The sequence below is a fragment of the Protopterus annectens genome, chromosome 6.part0 (assembly GCF_019279795.1).
Source record: "Protopterus annectens isolate FY-2018-M chromosome 6.part0, PAN1.0, whole genome shotgun sequence".
In the NCBI taxonomy this organism is placed as follows: Eukaryota; Metazoa; Chordata; order Ceratodontiformes; family Protopteridae; genus Protopterus; species Protopterus annectens.
Window position 1 is genome coordinate 1,850,170,621 of NC_056737.1, and position 19,260 is coordinate 1,850,189,880.

Sequence of the window (19,260 nt, forward strand, 5' to 3'; positions counted from 1 at the left end):
CTCATTCCTCTACAGTTAAACTTCAGTTGGCAGCAATTTCAAATTTCCACACAAGGAGTAAATCTTTTTCCTTGGCTTCCCCTAGATTGTGTAAAGCCTTTATGAAAGGCATTTTTCTTCTAAGACCTCAGATAAAGGATCCCTTGGTGCTTGGGGACTTACTGCCATTACCTGAAGGTTTAACATAAAAAACATTTGAACCGTCAGACAAATCTGTTCTAAAATTTCTGTCATGGAAGACAATTTTCTTGGTAGCTGTTACTTTTGCAAAAAGAATATCTGAACTCCAGGCTTATTCAGAAAAAAAAAACTTACATTGTTTTTTCATAAAGATAAGGTTTCCCTGCGGACTAACCCTTCTTTTTTACCTAAAGTGGCTTCCGAAAATAATATCAACCAATCCATTCACTTGCCAGTTTTCATTCCAGATTTTTTCAGTAAAGGAGAGTACATGCTGTACCTCCTTGATGTGCATACACAACTGTGTTTTTACCTTCACAGGACAAAACAGTTTAGAAAGTCAGACCAGTCTTTTGTATTTTTCTCTCCAAATCGCCTAGGCCGACTAGTTTCTAAAGTTACCTTAGCTAAATGGATTGCAGACTATATCTTATGGATTTACTCTCAGAAGGGTATGACATTATGAAAACCTCCCCAAGCTCATTCAGCTAGATCCATAGTTACTACTTCTGTTTTTTTGGTCAAGAACGTCTATTAATGACGTTTGTGCAGCACAGCTACATGGCCTAAGACTCATACCTTTGTTTCACATTATACATTGAACATCATATCTAGAAATAGAGCCTCCTTTGGTTCGGTAGTACTCCAGAATATCCTTCCATGAGGGCCACCAAAGGTCAACATAGCTGGGGACTCTGTCCAGTAAATGAGGAAGAATGAGAAGGACAACATCAGATTTATAAGGTATGTACTCACCATAACTAGGCATGTGTGTTGTCCATTTTCATTCTTCCTCAACTGCATTACATTGTGCATAACTTCCTCTTTTTATTACGTTGTGATAAACTTACCTGCACTCAGATCGGTACAGTACTCTGGTAAACAATTGTAATATAAAATAAATAAAAAATTAGGAGGGATTTATTTTACTAGAAATGTTTATTGTTGAACTGTTAGGTATAGACTTTTGGGGTAGGGAAGTAGTTTATAAGTAGTGGAAAAAGAAATTGTGAGAAGTAAGAGAATTCAGTTCTGAACAGCTTTTAAGTTAACATTTTAAAAGAAAGTATATCCGATTCATTCCTTGGTGTTAGAAAAATTAAAGTGTATAAGGAGTGTGTTCATATTTCTGGCAGCTAAAGGAAAGGACTTGTTGGTGCTTAGTTTTGGGATTAAGTAGAGGTCTAGATTAAATTCTATAAAAGACATTTTATCTAATCAAAGTGAGAAAGTTTTGGGCTTCGATAATCTTGTGATATACTTTGCATCATTACATTTCTTTTGAATTTTAAAGCTAAGATATGAAAAGGAAATTATTGTAGAAAGACAGCTGTTAAAATATGAAGATTTTTAAAAAATATTAGGTACATAGAAAAGGATGAAAATATTGATTGTGGTAGAATTCGAAGAATATGAGAGAGTGTTTAAAATGAAAATTAGCTGTAGTATGCGAGTCAGAATAAAAGAGAAAAATGGTATGATGAGGTATATGGAGCACACATTGATTGAGCTCCAAAATTTGGAAGAAGACAAGATGTTGTCTCTCTCTGACATCAAGGAGGTGCATAACACATTTAGTTATGCACTGATTTCAGAATTGCTGCTATGTTCTAGTCTCATGCTAGATCATTCTCTGCAGCCATCACAGTACAGCAGCAAAAAGTTAAAACAGCTTTAAAAGCTGCAAAGCATTTCTTACTGTCATGCCAAGAAGGTAGACTGAAATGTTTAACATTTTTTAAAGATGTTAGTCTGTCAGAGGTGCACTTAACTTCTGCTGTTGTCTTATTGGCAGCAATGACTGTTTTATGTCTTTCAAAGAAGTTAAACTTCATGTTCTGAAAGTAAATTCTTATCTGAGAATGGGGAGAATATGTATTCAGAGAAGGAGTGAAGTCTTGACTTCATGAACTTTCCATAAAAATTATAATATATTATAACCCCTACAATCCCAAAATTTATCTTTGCTAAACTTTACAAAGTGTCATATCTTGGAAAGTATATAACCTAGACATATATTGTTAAAACACTTTTGTTAATGAGACATAAGCTTTCACATGACAACAATAAATTTCATTTTTTTTTATTGAGATAGTTACAAAAATATGAAAACATATGCTTTATCATATAATTAGCAGTATAAATGATGCTGAGCATCTCTCAAGATGTTCAATTTGCAGTCCTTCAACAATATCTAAGGTTTTGTAAAAACAAAAAAAACCCGGAAAGAATCACCAAGGCTGTAGGACAAAGTATTTTATTGTATAAGCACTTTCACAACCTCACAGTTGCTTCATCAGACTCACAATAAAACACATGCTCCCCATTTAAATAAAACACAACCAATCAACCAAAACCAATCAAATATGTAAATGCCTTAAAAACATAGGCACCTAAACCACTTACATTATATAAAAGAATTAACATGTTACACAACAAGTACATAAAAACAGACTGAGCAGTTGTTGAGCTGCCAGTTTGTAAGCAAACCCTAAGTGGTTTGTCACCTGTGTTGTGTTTTGCCATCATATAGTAAATCACACATTGGAAAATACTTCTATCAAAGGCTGACTGTGGCATAGATGTTTTTTGGATTTGTTTCCAAGAATGTCTCCATTGTAGACTTTTTTTGCAGTGCCCATCTTGTCTTCATTTTATACCTTCACCAAGCTTTATTTTATTTATGTATGTATGTTTTTATTTTTTGCATTCCTTTTCCTTGTCTACCATGATCTTGGCAGCCATCCCAGTGCCTCTCGTCCTCTGCTGGGTCTCCCCCAGACTAACACAGAATTTAGGGCTGGGGCCAGTGAGGAATTTTAGGGTGCCCTGAGGGATCATGCTGTCTGTTTTCCAGCTTGGGGAGTTTATTTTAAGCCTACCGCGGTTCCTGTCCTTGACATGTGCCCTGACAAGCCCCATGAAGTTGTGCAGTGGGCATACTGTATACATTCCCCACTTCTGTAAAGAGCTGATGACAAGCTGCCCCACCCCTCAGATGTAGCACTTCCCAGTTTGCTTCCCAGCCTCCACCAGGAAGCCCAAATCACTTTGTATGCCCATGCACATGCCCCCCCCCCCAAGATGGAATTGCCCATCCTCCCTGCTGCTGCTATGGTCACCCAAGCCGCTAATCTAACCTGGGTTGATTGGGCTGTAGTCAGAGCTTTATTTCTCTATGCAGTGGAGCAACTTTCACCAAACATTATTGCGTGAAGTTTGATGTCAAGAGTTTGGTCTTTGCATTTTTGCCATTCTTCTACTCTGGCAACTCAGTAAGTTTCATTTTTAGTGCTTTGGGCTCTTTCCAACAATTACCAGCTGCATAAGGATTCCAAAGGCAGATATAATGAATAACTTGCTGTAGCCTTCTCTAGTTTGTGCTTATTACCTTCCCACCATCCTAGTGGGTTTGGATGGCTTTTGCTTTCAGTGACTGTGGATGGATGTAAGTCAGGCAAGTGTGTGTGTATATATATATATATATATATATATATATATATATATATATATATATATATATATATTTATATGTTATATTTTTGTTCATGGTCAGACTTATAAGTACAGGAGCTACATCCTCTGTCTTTGCCCAATGTGTGCCAGGGCTTGCACTGACAGAAGGTGTGTACGGTACTGCACATGGGAACAAAAGAAAAATATTGCTAAACTGCAAAAGAGGAAATCCCAGGATTTAGTAGTAGTAGAAGGTTTCCTAACAGGTTAGGCAGTTTGGCAGGTACGTATTTGTTGTTTATGCTGGCATGGGTATGATGATAAATGTGTAAGCTTAAAAAAACGTTATTTGAATTGGCCCTGTAGTGCAGCAGATGAAATCCCACCTGTGATGCCAACAATACCTGTAAAAGTCTGCAAGGTCTGTGTGAGGGTTATGATTTACTTGACCATGCAGGATCCCTTAATGGAAGTAGGAAACCTAAGTCAGTTGCCATATCACAGAGCATGTGAATATGTCAGTAAGGAAGAAAGCAAATGCTGTTATCTCTTCATATCCATCCTCCTACTTACTGGAGGTAAATGCTTCCTGGCCAGTGTGCACTTCTGCATGATGCTGTGCTGGGCTGTTCTCTTTCTTTACTACTCATTTGAGACCCTTGTTAGAGTTTCAGTAATAAGATTTTGTTCTGCCACTCACTGTCCTACGCATTTTATAGATTTTGCTTTGCATTTTGTTGATAGACAAAAAGAGAAGCGGTAGTGGCAACCATATCGCTCAACTGTTTAGAATTTATTTATTTATTTATTTTTGCGGAACTTCATTGATTTTGCCATTTCTGCTCTATCCCTTGTAATTTATTTGTGTGTGTGTGTGTGTGTGTGTGTGTGTGTGTGTGTGTGTGTGTGTGGTAAATCACTGAGGATTACAGTGGGCCCATAATGGCAGACATTAAACTTCTTATTGTTCAGAAAATGCATGTTGATGAAAAACCGGAGATATTGTACTGTACTGGCTCAGCTTCAGTTTCACGCAGGAGTGGGCGTGGTCCAAATGATTGACGAGCGAACCTGAATATGAAATGAGGCATGACTGGCATGTCATGCATACATTGATTGTAGATGAGCAGCATTTGCAACAGGTTTGATTATTAAAACAAGTTCATTGGAACATTCCGTAGTAAGAGCTGCTTAACTCAGCTGCTCATCTACATTCATTGTATGGGTGATGGCCAGGGGCTAATATACATAGCATGCCAATTTCAAAATATACCCTTCCTTTTATGGAAGAATTAATGGTATTGTTTCATGTAGCATTACACTAGCACTGTGTCGTGTGTAAGCCGGAGTTGGTATATCCAAGTGGTGTGGGGTGTGGGAAATGCAGTACCCCCACAAGGGGGTGCAAAGGGCTTGCCCCCTGCAAAAGCAAAGGGAAACAATGTAATTGCTGTTTCTATTACAACAAGAAAAGACATGTAAATCGCATTAAAATATTAGAAATGGAGAAGCGCAAAGTTATGTAAATGGATTTCTGTCTTATTAATATTCTTTAATTACAATATCTTTGTTCAGTACAGTTCAACACAATAGAAGTTAAATCAGTATTTTTTGTTTTCATGGGCTGTATTAGACAAGCTAGATGTGGCTTACCATTGAAATGCTAGTTAAAGATAGAACTGCTGAAGGTTAGGTGGGGGAAGTGAATAGGCTCCACTTGTTTAAAATGTGTTGTTGGTGCAATATCTAGAAGTTCCATGGCTGTTTTGCTATTGCATGCCCTTTTTTGTAGACAGCATATTATTTGTTGACCTGAGCTCTTGTTTATGTAATAAATTAAGAGATTAGAAAAAGCAATTAGTAAAATACATGTATAGCACTATAAAAATTTGCAGCTGTAATGAACCTTAAAGGTATTTTACTTCTGAGCTTTTTTGTAGAAAAGCAACACATTGTTTATTAAATAATTTCCATGTGTGTTCATTATTTGCTGTCTTATTCTTACACTGTAGAGTGTGTCTGATAGAATAATTTCCTTTTCCTTTCAGTATAACAGTGCTGAAAGTTTGTCAGTTTTGTCACAATATTTTTATTGAGTCATTACATACTGTAACAAGACTACTTACTCTCTAAGCCCTGTGGTGCAGGGTCAACAGGTAAAATGCTGTCTTTCATTATACATATATTTTAATTTATTTTGAAAGATTGAAAAAGTCCTTTATTAGAATAAAATTTCATTTAATTACTGATGATAATTATGAAATTATTCATTAGTGTGCAATGTATGGTGCAAAAAAATGCAGTGATTAACATACTGCAGAAATGTGATTTGAAAGATAAATATGTAAATAATCAAGCTGAGTGGGTACTAGGCTGGAGTGTATTGAAATGAATATATGTCTGTTGTAAAACTCCATATTCATCTTTTTGTAGAAGCAGATTTTTGTATTAACCATTAGATCTAAGAGTAATGGACTGAGCAATATTCTTGCAAAGTTTGCAAATGGTTCATTTTATTTTTTTGCTAAATACTGGCTTTGATTCTTTTGCTAACATTTTTTATTGCATATGCAGTGGTGATATTGGCATTGGGTTCCTTGCAAGGGCATCCTAACTTGCAGTGACTAAAAATTAAGTTTGGAAAGGGACCTCTGAAAGTCCACTAGGTCATGAACATCTGCTGCTAAACAGTGAATCTTTGCTGAAGATCATTGAGTTTTTTCCCCCCCTTGGGCCTCCTTCACAGGATTAAGTCTCACAGATACATTACAACTCCCAGTACAGAGAAGGGAGATAAATGCAACAACATCTGTGGGGAAATACGTGCCGTGTGGATTTAGCGGAATGGTGTACTTGGATGCTGTAGTCTATGCCACTCCCCACCCCCATTTTGAATGTTGGTAATCTGGGCAAGAACTGCTTGAACCTGTTGAGTTTGGTAGTAGAACGACAATGTTGTGTACATAATAAGCATGAGAGGTGAAGTGTGTGTAGAGGAAGGCTTTTAAAATTATTGCATTTTAAATATGTTCAAAATTTATGAGTATATGACGACATCAGTTCTGCAAAGAAATCTTATATATGTATCACTTTCTTCAGCTCTTCGTGTCTAAGAAGTGTGTATGTGTTCATTGATTTCTAACACGTTAATGTAACATTTGTTGTTACATGTGATCTTTGCACTGTTTATGCTTATCCCTGATCATTTTAGGATTCAGGAGACAGGGATCATTCATTTGTTCATCACTTTCTTCCATATTTCTTTTTTCAGGTTCGCAGGGAATACAGAAAATTCTTCCGTGCCAATGCTGGGAAGAAAATCTCCACCTTTATTGTCCAGAGGATTGTAAGTGGTTGCAGTTTTGTTGTGTTTAATAATTTTTAGAAGCATGATGGATATATGTATTCCTTAGCTAACAATCTCTATTTTAAAAAGATAAATGATTGTGAGAGAGAGAGACAAGCTAGTGAATTCTGTAAGCTTGCTTACTTATTGTTTATTTTTAGGTGACCTATATCTTATATTTTCTCTTGGTTTTGCTTCTGAAGTTGAGTTCTTGTATCTGATTTTGTCTGTTTTCATCCGGTTTAATATGTGGGTTGTCGGATCCGACCTTGGCACCATCTCTGAAGCTTCACAGGTCTGTGGCTCTAACTCCTCCCCTATCCATAATTCCCTCCACTGCAGTACCTCAGATTTTGTTTGCTACCTGAAGCATTAGACATGTTCTATGAGGGCTTTTTCATCAGAAAGTGTGTTTTGCTGCTTGATCAGTATCCTCCTGTGATCTCCTCTCCTACCAAGTGACTTGTCTCTCCACATTATTTTTTCTTGTTTTTTTTTTTCTTTCTAGAGTATTGTTTAAAAAAAAAAGATTTATTACATCATAGTTAATGGTTACTTAGTAGGGTAGTTGTCTTTAGCATTAGATGTTTTTTTCTTCCTTGTGATAGTCATTAGGGCTGATAGTTATTCCTCTGTAGATAGGAAGATTGTTGTGATTTTGATATGCTTTTCATTTTACTTTGATACATGGCCCCATTGCTGTGGGCTTGGTAGTGTTGGCTGTACTATTAGTTTGTGTTTTTCAAAATGTATGGCAGTCTATGCTTTAAGAAGGGAGATGAATGTGGGCACAAAATCCTGCCTCATGATCTGCACTCTGTATGTCTACTGTTTGGGCATTGCCCATCTTGACACAGATTGTGAAACCTGTGCCTTCTTTGCAAAGCTGAGTCATGGTCAAATAGGGCCCGAGGCAGGATAATGGATCAGGCCCCCTCCCCACAGCAACTCCCCACCCAACCCAGCAGCTGCCCCACCCTAGCCATTAAGTGTCCCATTACTTGGCTATTTATCTCCAGTTACCAGACACACTGTTCAAAAGTGTCAGTGTGCATACTATTTTGTTTACTTCTAAAATTATTATAGATATTTGGATTTAATTTAAAACTTTTATTTCAAATTTTATAGCACAAACAGGCTTAGCATAAACAGTAAACTTCTCTGCCACTGAAACTCACATTCGTTGAGATGGCATTGAAACCCACATTCAAAGAAAACCATAGGCCCCTTGCACACATTTTTAGGACCATGCATACATGCATGTGTTCTTTGATTCACCTTCCTGATTATATTAACAGTTATACCACTAACTCCTTGCCTTCAACAGGAGTTTCGATGGTGGGCTCAAGCTTGTCACCTCAACAAGGGACAGCCTTTTACTCAGCCCACAGCCAGGCAAATACTGACAACAGATGCATCGGATTACGCCTGGGGAGCACACATGGCAGGGAAATGTATTCAGGGCAAGTGGCCCGCAGAACAAAGGCATCTTCACATCAATCAAAAAGAGATGCTAGCTGTACAAAATGCCCTTATAGCTTTCAAGGACCTGCTGCATCCAGGACAACTACTACTAAAGACAGACAACACCACAGTTATGTGGTACATAAACAAACAAGGGGGCACTCACTCCTACCCCCTCTGCAGACAAGCCATGACCTTGTGGAACACAGCTGTAAACTATCAAGTTCATCTGCAAGCACAATTCCTGCCAGGAGAGAAAAACACACTGGCAGACGACTTAAGCAGAAACATCATGGATCCCCACGAATGGGAATTGAATCCACAAATATTCAGAATGATAACACAGAAATGGTGGAACCCGGACATAGGTCTGTTTGCATCCCCAATGAACTGCCAGCTACAGAAATTCTGCACAAGGAGTTACCATCCACAAGCATGGAAAGTGGATGCCCTCTCATTTAGCTGGAAAAACCTACAAGTATACGCTTTCCCACCACTACCTCTCCTGCCAAAGGTACTCATAAAAGCCAGGCAAGAAGAGCCAAAGATGATCCTGATTGCACCAGACTGGCCACGCCAGCACTGGTACCCAATCTTAAAGAACTTAGCACAAGGACCACCCTGGATTTTGCCTCAAATCCCACATCTGCTGACTCAGCACAACAGTCAGATACTACACAATCAGCTAAAGACCTTAAACCTAGCTGCATGGAAGATTCCTTAGTCAAGCAAGCAATGCCTCTCTCCAAAGCTGTTATGGATGTCATTCTGGAGGCCAGAAGGCCTAGTACCAGGAAAGCCTATTCGGATAAATGGAAGAGATTCTGTGCCTGGAACCAGGCTCACAGCCTTGACCCTCTTGTCCCAAACATTCCTCAGATACTACAATATTTAACTGAGATGCTGGACAAAGGCCTCTCCTTTTCATCCATCAAGATCCATGCCTCTGCCATCTCTGCTCATTACAACATGGATCCACCAATTTTCTCTAATCCGGGTTCAGGCGCCTAGGCAGCGAGACATTTCCCTGTGGTACATTTGACTGGGGAAAGATGGCAGAAGTGACTGTCAGCTGCAGAGAAATATGGCTGTTTGCAGATTTCCTGTGGGCAAAGAGAAGAATGTGTTGCCATGCCCACAACTTCAAGAACCAAAGTCACAGGGGGAAAACAATATCCATGGTCCCCAAGGGAGCATGAGACAGCAGGCAATATGGCAGGCATCAGCAGCAGGCTGGCCTGGGGGCATGTGCTTGGCAGTACAAATGCAGTGCACAATGTGCAGTACCTTTATAATTGGTGTGTGTGTGGGCCATTACCCCCTTTATATTGTCTAGGGAACATTGTCTAAAATGCACACTGGAGTATAAATGTGACTACAGTAGCCTGCAGGATTTCCTCCATGCTGTAGCACACTTTTACATGTTGTAGTTACAAAAGTATGCCGTCTACACTGAGCACAACACTCATTACTTCTTCTGCTTCCATGCATTTGGTTATTAAACTGTGAGCATGGCAGTATGTGTTTCTCTTTGCCCACAGGGAATTTGCAAATAGCCATATTTCTCTACAGCTAACTGTCACTTCTGCCATGTGTCCCCAGTCAAATGTACCACAGGGAAATGTCTCACTGCCTAGGCGCCTGAACCCCTCTAATCCTTTGCTAAGACAGTACCTCAGAGGGGCTAAAAATGTAAGATCGCCACGTAGAGCACCTACTCCAACTTGGGACCTCAACTTTGTTTTGGAAAAATTAACTTTACCTCCTTTTGAGCCAGCTAACACAGCAGAATTAAAATATATCTCTTGGAAAACTGCTCTGCTCCTGGCAATAACATCAGCACGAAGAGTTTCAGGATTACAGGCACTAATGGCAGTGGAACCTTTCCTCATTTTCCACCAGGACAGGGTGTCTTTAAGAACTAACCCTACATTTATGCCAAAGGTGGTATCCAGTGTGTCTCTAAACCAAACTATTCACTTGCCAACTTTTTATCCAAAACCACAGAATAAAGGGGAGAGACTATTGCATTCTTTGGACATTCACAGGCAGTTACGCTTCTACTTGGACAAAACCAAAGCTTTCAGAAAATCTGAGCAATTATTGGTAGCATATGCTGCAGGAGCACAGGGAAAAGCCATTTCAAAACAGACTATTTCAAAATGGATAGGACATTGTATACGTTTCTGCTATACTCACCATGGGAAACCTGTACCTAGCAGCATTCGATCTCACTCCACCAGGGCAACAGCCACTTCAACTGCCTACCTCAGAGGAGTACCTACCAAGGATATTTTGGAAGCAGCAACTTGTAGTTCTGTGCATACCTTCACCAAGCATTACCATTTGCCTCTATACTCTAAATCCAGAGCTGGCTTCGCCACTGCTGTGCTGCAGGACCTTATAGCCACCCCTAATGCCTTATAGATCCAGCCACCCTACCTCAGCTTTGGGATTCTACCCAAGTGTAATGACTGCAGCAGTGTAGCACGATGAACATAGTACAGTTTTGTACCTACCATAAATGTAGATGTTAGAGTGTATACACTGCTGCAGTCCAGGTTACCCTCCCTCCTTCCCCTCTTACTTGCTGGTACGTACCTATGTCTTCTACCCTTTACTACTTATGTGGAGTATTTGCTGGTAGCTGAAAGTTGTTGTTTGCTTTTCTTATGTATGTTTTATTAGCAATTTGAATTGCCTACCTATTTGGAGGCACCTGACATCTGGGGCAAGAAAAACTGAAGAAAATGGCGTCGGCTGCATCTTATATACCCCTGTCACACTGACGTCAGGGCGGAGGCGACAGCAACCGATGCTGGACCAAAACTTTGGAACTCAGGCCGACTGGGGAACCGCCTGACGGCAGGATAACCCAAGTGTAATGACTGCAGCAGTGTATACACTCGAACATCTACATTTGTGGTAGGTACAAAACTGTACTTTTCTTACACAGACAAATTTCCAGAGAGTCACGATCCAGTTCATATTGCTTCTTCTGAGGAAGAATGACTGGATATGTTCAGTAGATCTCCGGGAAGCATATTATCATTACAAATTCAGAGCACTGCCTTTCAGTCTCACAACAGCCCCCAGGGTGTTTACCAAGATAATGGCAGTGGTTGCAGCACAACTATGTCTGCTAGAGATACAGTTTTTTCCATACCCTGATGATTGACTGCTCACTGCTACCTCCAAGCATCTGCTGTTACACCATTTCTGTACCTTCTGCTCCACCTAATGCAAAACCCAGGAATTATTTCATTTATTTATTTATTAACATTTGTTGATCAGGAAAGTCCACTGGGTCAGAGACCCATTTTCAGTGGAGGCCTGGTAAGAGAAGCTTCATAAGCATTACAAAGAAAGGCAATATTTAAAATACAGTTAAAATATTACAGATATAACAGGGAGAAAAACATATTACAATTTACATTTCTTACGATTTACATTAAACTGAACTAGAAAAATTCTTACAAGGTTGTAATGTTACATCAATAGACAAAGGCACGGACTGTGAAACAGTACTTTCTTTGGTAAGATTATAGTATCCTGTATAGTAGGAATACACTAGTAAATATGAAGACTGGGTTTTGCAAAGCTTTGTCATCTTAGTATTTGGTGAAATGTACTGTTTAAGGTGGTTTGCTCCTGAGGCAGGTGTAGGATGGATTGTTTAGATAATGTGTTTTTAGAGCTACTTTAAAAGTTTTTGGGTGGTCAATTTGGGTTATTTCTGATGGAAAGTTATTCCATAGTCTAGCTATGGTATGGGAGAACAGACATTGTCCTGCTTTTTTGTTGGGTTTAGTTACAGTAAGCATATGTTTACAGGAAGATCTTATTGTTCTTGTGGGGGTGTATGTTTGTAGGATTGAATTGAGGGCAGGGTAGTCATTTGGTTTAGAAATTAGTTTGTGGGCTAATGTTAGTTGGGTGTATTGTAGAATGTGGGAAAACTCTAGCCATTTTAGCTTGGTGATGGCATGGCAGTGATGAGAAAGGTGTGGCATTTCCGAGGTGAATTTGGCTATTTTGTTGTAACAGGATTGTAATTTATTACTAAGGGTTGTATTACTAAGGGTTGTGTGCAGATTAGTAAAAATGGTGCTGTCATATAGACAGGAGGGGATAAGTAGGGTATTGGCTAGTTTTATTTTGGTATATTTATCCAAGTAGACCTTGTGGCAATATAGTTTACCTAGTTTGAAATGGGTTTTCTTTATTGCAGTTGAGATGTGTGGCTCGTATGCAAGTTTATCTATTGTTATACCTAGTAGTTTGGCAGTTTTCACTAGTTCTATTTCTGTGCCATCTTTAGCAAGGATTTTGAAGTCAATTTCAGGTGATTTTGTAGAGATAAGTAAAAGTTTAGTTTTTTGGGGGTTTAGCATAAGTTGTGCATCAGTAAGCCATGATTCGATAGAAGAAAAGGCCTGTTGTGTAACTGTGAGGAGGTCTGAGAAAGTTTTGGAGGTGGAGCTCAGTGTTGAATTATCGGCATACTGTACATTTACTCAAGAAACACATGGACCCATCAGAACAAATAGAATTCTTTGGATGCCACCTGGACTCAGTGCTCCAAATTGCCAATTGCCCCACTCCAGACTGCTCTTTCCACAACTCGTAGTTGCACAGATACTTTACCATCCTTCATCCTTCAGTCTGTAATGGCCCCCACAATCTGTCTGGTTCCACTGGCCAGCTTCTACATGAGAGTACTTCAGTGGACTCTTTCTGTGCAATGGTCTCAAACGTTCAACCATTGCATACAAAAATTCGCATTACTCAAATATGAATAGCTCATATCATCTGGTGAATAAAATCTACATTGGTGAAGGTTGTCCCTTACACATGGATCCGCCACAGGCTGTCGTAACCACAGATATCTCTCTTCTACAGGGCATTTTGAAGGGAGAATGGTCCAAGCTTCTTGGTCACTTTTAGAGGCCAATCTTCACATCACTGTCTTGGAAGATGAGAGCAGTCCTGCTAACACTGCAGGCATGTCAGGATGTTCTTCCAAAGGGTGTGATTTTCATACAGATGGACAACATGGCAGTAGTCTGGTACATAAACAAAGAGGGAAGAACCCGCTCGTATCCTATTAGTCAGGAAGTTATGAGGGTATGGCAGTGGGTTATGTCTTTGCACTGATTTCTGATAGCAATGCACATCCCAGGGACATCCAGTGTATTAGGCGGCAAATTGAGCAGAGTAATCTTAATGCCTCATTAGTGGTCCCTCAATTCAACAGTCACAGCTTTAATTTTCAGTTGCTGTGGCCAGCTTCGTTGCAACCTCTAGGCTTCCCACCTGAACAATAAGTGCAGCAGTTATTTTGCTCTGTACATTCCAAAGGGACAGTCACTGAGGAACTCTCTAGGCTACAACTGGTCCCCTTTATGCATTCCCCCCATTACCCCTAATGAGCAAATTCATCCAGAAAGCAAGAATGTGTAAGACCAGAATGATCTTCATTGCTCCCTTCTGGCCCCAACAAACGTGGTTCCCTTTTTCTACTATTACATCCCCTGTGGATGTTGGAACAGTATCCAAATCTCTTGACACATCCAGCTGGATTGCCTCCAACAAATTAGAAATCCATGAAACTAACCACTTGGTTGCTCCACTTCTGACTTTGGCTAAGGATGCCAGGCTTCAGCATCAGATTATTTCAATCTCCCAGAAACAATCTACCACAAACGTTTATCATACCAAATGGAAAAGGTTTTTCCTCTGGATTATATTGAAAGGAATAGATCCATTTTTCTGCTACCATCCCTTCCATACTGGAGTTTCTGTCTGAGCATTTTCAGTAGTGGTTCCAGTTTCTGTACTATCAAAATACGAATAGCTGCTTGCTTTTGTTTCCACATAGGTCAGAATGACAACTCCGTAGCATCACTAAAAGTTGCTAAAGCCTTTCTGAGAGGAATATCCCTCAAAGAGGAGCCACCTGGTGAGCTAATTTTTTTTTTACTGCCTCTGGCAAATGAAAAGGAAGGGGGAACCAGTGCTGTTTGGGCCAAAGGGGAGTCACTAACAATATTTTTGGACAGTCCTGCTTGATCTTGTGCAAAACTCTTGGCAACAGGGAAAAAGAAGAAAAGGCATACAGAAACATTCCCTCACAAGGAAAAAATAGGGCATCCACTTTCCAAGTAAGAGGACTTGGTACTCTCAAACAGAATAGAGGAAGTTGTCTGTTCAGAGAGGAGGCAAAAAGATCTGCCAAAGGAGTATGCCACTGATGAACCTTGTCCAGAAACACATCTCTGTGAAGCATCCATTCATGAGCCTGTGCTCTAGACTTGCTCAGAGTCTGCCACTAGACTGTGCTCTGAAGAAATGTAAACTGCCTGAAGAGCTAGTCTGCAAAGGAGATAAGACCTTGTACTCCCCTGCTTGTTGATAAATCCCATCATGGTGTTGTCCATGAAGATTTTCATGAGGCTAGGGAGAAAAGCGGAATGAAAGGCCAGAAGCAGAGCCCTCATCTCCTTTATGTTGATTTGGTGTGACCTCTGATGAGGAGGCCAGAGACCCTGAACTTTCAGAGGGCAACAAGAAGCACCCTACCCCAGATCTGAGGCATTCTTGAATAGTTCTTGGGAAGGAACTGGAGCCTGAAAGGGTAGTCATGGAATGAAAGAAATTGCCTAAACCACCTCTGGAGCACAAGTTTAATACAAGAAAGCAAAGGAACAGAGAATTCCAGGAGGTGGCAATGCTGAAGCCATACCAAAGTATAAACTATATGCTGGAATTGATGCTGTCAGAGTTTAAAGTCATTCAGAAGAAAATTCAATCTTGGCAAAAGAACAAAGGGTAACAAAAGATTATCATATGGAACAAAGGTTCATTTGCTGTTAAAGTCATAATGAAGGAATAATTTAAGTATGGCCTAGATTCATAGGTGATTACTAGGCTAATGGCTGAAGAGCCTTTACACATCTAGCAAATTATCCCCAGGATATGACAATATTATATCTTAATTCCCCCAGATATGGGATGGGGTAATATCAGGGTAGTGGATCTTTGGGTGTTGGAGCCCCGAGTCATTTTACAGACTGCATCTGTCCATAAGGGACACGGGAAGTACCCCAGGAGTTAATTTACGGTTCCCTATCCATTCGTCCAAATTCTTTTTGTAGAGAGTGAGGGACAGGCTTTGTTTTATGAAGAAGGCAAGTTTATTCCATAGGCGTGGTAGCCATTGGGATACAAATCTGTCTATCCAGCAAGTTGTGTTAGAGTCATAAATAAGATTCAGGTGCATGGGACATGTAACCCTTTTATAATTTTTCTTGCAAATGTGTAACATTTTCATCAGAGCTAGATCAGAGAATGACTTGTAGATCAGGCATAAGTCCCCTCTTAATAAATGATATGAGATGAAATAAAGGGATAGGGCCTTTAGTCGGTCTGCGTACAACATGTGTCTTACGCTTTGTATTTTTTTTACTGAGAAACCTCTGAGGCCACTCCATTTGGTGTAATTGCTGGGTAAGGTATGTGCAGAAGGGAGCACTGTACTCAGTTATGGGCCTCATGAGGCCTGAGTACAAGGGCACTGTGACTTCCTTTGATCTTGATGCCATGCCTTTACTTATAAATTGAGCCATACAGAAGGATTTTCTCAGTACTGTAGCTACCTGGTGGTCAAAGTTTAGCTTTATTATCTGTGCTAAAATATCCAAAATGACCCCTTAGACGTTTAGATGATGTGTTTGCTGCACCATCTACTACACACAAATAAATTTTCATTCTTCTTATAAGTGTGGATTTTAATGACAAGAACGGATTAGGTCATGGTTACAATTTGTCTCCCAGACATCAGCAAAACGTAAAGATTTTTCATCTCCTTTTTGTGGATGATTTAAAGCTGTACAGCTCATCAGATGAGGACCTAAAAGCAATACTAGAAGTGATCAAAACTTTCTCAGATGATATAAGAATGTCATTTGGTCTTGATAAGTGTGTAAAAGCAACATTTAAGGCAGGAAAGCTGCAGTACCAAGAACATATCTGTCTGGGGCAAGAATGTGATATAAAGGAACTTGAGCAGGAAGAAGTGTGTAAATATTTGGGAATTGATGAAGAATTAACAATTAAACTAGAATAAATGCAAACAAAACACACAAAAGAAAAATTTAGAAGTCTAAAATTAATGCAGAAAACAGCCCTGACATCTATGAACAAAGTCCAAGCTATAAACCAATTTGCTCTTCTTGTTCTACCTTACAGTTTTGGGGTGACTGATTGACCCCCAAAAGGTATTGGATCAATTGGACAGGAAAACAAGAAAAAAGCGTCACGCTTATCAAATGATATATAAAAAAAAATTGTCTACCAGGATTATATATTCCTGATTCTGAAGAAGGTATAGACCTCCTCGAAATTGATTACATTTATAGATCTGCAATTGTAGCGCTGCAAACATATCTGCTGACTTCATCAGATCCAAACATAGTGAATATTTTGAAACATGAAGGGAACAAATCTAAGATGACTTTTCTGCTTAATTTAACAGAAGCACATTGGTGTCAAGCTGGAATGGAAGCCAAACCAGAAGTAGACAAAAATCAGGCAGCAACTGAATGTGCAAAAAATGAAAAAATATAAGGTGAAGGATCAGATGCGAATGCAAGAAATGTGGAAAAGGCATAAATATAGTCGCAAGTACAGATGACTCCTTGAACAACCTCATGTCAGTCAGGATCTGCCACAGGAATGGTTAAGGAGAGATGAATTTAAACCAAAGGATGAAAGGTTAATATTAGTGGCCCAAGACAGTGGACTATATACACATTGGTTTTCAAAGTCCATTGAACATGTGGGAGAAACAGTTAAATGCAGGTTCTGTAAAACAGACCTGGAGGCAGTCTCATAGCTTGCTGCTGGCAGAGGGCCAGTATACTGAAAGGTATAATGAAGTGGCAAAACTATTGCACTGGGGTTTGTGCAGACATTACAATATTGAAGTAGCTGAGAAGCACTGAAAACATGAGCCACAAAGCATTATAGAAAATGTTGAAGTTTATATCACATGGGATTGCCTGTTGCCAACAGTTCAAAAAAACAGATGTGAGAAAACCAGATATAGTAGTCCATGAAAAGAAAACAAAAGTAGCATTGACGATTGAAATTGCTACGCCCATTGATTACAGTGTCTTATGTACAGAGGGACACAAAGTCATAAAATACCAGGATTTGCAGGCAGAAAAGAGGGCAGTGTGGAAGAAGGATACATAGTTGCAATAATAGTAGGAACAATGGGTCTCATAAAAAAGAATTTGCAGCCTTATATACTACCGATACATGTAACTCCACATGATGCAGAAGTCTGTTATAGATACATTGCAGGTGGTGCGAGGAGCTAACATCAAAGATTGAAACAGTGCTAATTTCATGAACTTTAACCATACTTCGACTTAGGAATGGAGTCCATTCCTGTGATGGTATTAGAAACCCAAAAGACTTGGAGAAATTAAAGACAGGAGCCTGGCAATAGGAAGCATGGGGATGGTGGAAGCCATAAACCCCTGAACCCTGAGAAATTCCCTTGCCATACTAGAGGACAGAGGAAGATGATGGAAGAAGTTTGTCAGATAAAACTTTGGTAGCAAGAAGGGAAGCCAGCATGGGAATGGTCTAAATCCTGCAACTGAGAAAAATATGATCTTGGGAGGGTATAAGGACTGACTTTTTGAGACTGATGGTGAACGCCAGACTTTGTAAAAGAAGAGTGGTAAAGTGGAGATATTGAATAAGGCTGCTGGGAGAAGCATATATGGAGGAATCTTGAACAGGTCAGACGCAGCTGTTCAAAAAAGATTTTTATTATCCAGAGGAGCATCCAAAAGTTTGGCTTTAATCAGGTATAGGTATGATAATTAATAGCCAGAAAGAACAAGATGGCAGCAGTGTGCACTTTTTTACCCAGTCTTTCCATAGCTTTACTGTCCTTAACTGAAGGAAGCAGCATAGAGGAGAGCAAAAGCTTAGTATGCTTGTCAGTTGAGACTGAAATGACAAAAGGATCAGCAGAAGGACACAAACAAAAACCTGCAGTTCTCAGGTACATTGGAGAACCTGTCAGGTTTCTTAGGGGCAGGAGGCTGAGAGGCTGGAGCAACACAAGCAGTAGAAATGGAAACAAAAGAGCTGCCAAAACATGAGGAGATGTGGACGGGTTAGGTGACTCCATTTGTAAAAGTTCATAACATCTCTTTTAGATGTCAGGCACCTGGGAGCACTCCTATTTAAAGTACTCTCATCATACAGGCAACAGTATCCCCAAAGGATAATTCTTCCAAAGGGGAATCTGGGCTCCAAGAATCTTCTTCATCTGAGCCGTAATCTAAAGGAGAACGGATTTGAGAGGAGTAAGCTAGAGATTCCTCCTCAGAAGTTAAGCCCTCATGTGAGGAACACAGTTCCCTTGCCCTCTTAACAGGAGTGGAAGACCAGGGAGGAGCAGGGACTGAAAACCCCCTGGGGAGGTTTCAAGGCCATCAAGGCATTCAACAAGCCTTGGGTATAATCATGCCATTCACATTGGAGATCTTTAGCAATAGGGGTAATATGCTTTACTTTCATTTTTTCTTAAGAGGGATGTCTTCCCTAATGACCCACTACAGTTTGGTCCTTTGAAGAGCTTCAATAAGTGTATCAAGAATCTCCTCACAATATAAGATTTGAGGATCCCCTCTTGGCCCAAAGATGTTTGAAAAGCCTTTGGAGATATGGAAAACTTCAAATCCATGCCGGCCTCTGCCAGGGTCACAGCCGAGGAATCCAAAGCAATC

The 19,260-nt window shown here is 39.8% G+C and overlaps 1 protein-coding gene across 4 annotated transcripts in view; it reads left to right on the plus strand.

Moving 5' to 3' along the window:
* Nucleotides 1–19,260, plus strand: part of MYO1B (myosin IB) — a 2,891,345-nt gene that overhangs the window by 2,562,052 nt on the left and 310,033 nt on the right. For all 4 annotated transcript variants that reach the window (XM_044075201.1, XM_044075202.1, XM_044075203.1 and 1 more), the window contains one exon: nucleotides 6,908–6,982. In XM_044075201.1, the coding sequence (XP_043931136.1) occupies nucleotides 6,908–6,982 (75 nt within the window). The remainder of the gene's footprint in view (nucleotides 1–6,907; nucleotides 6,983–19,260) is intronic.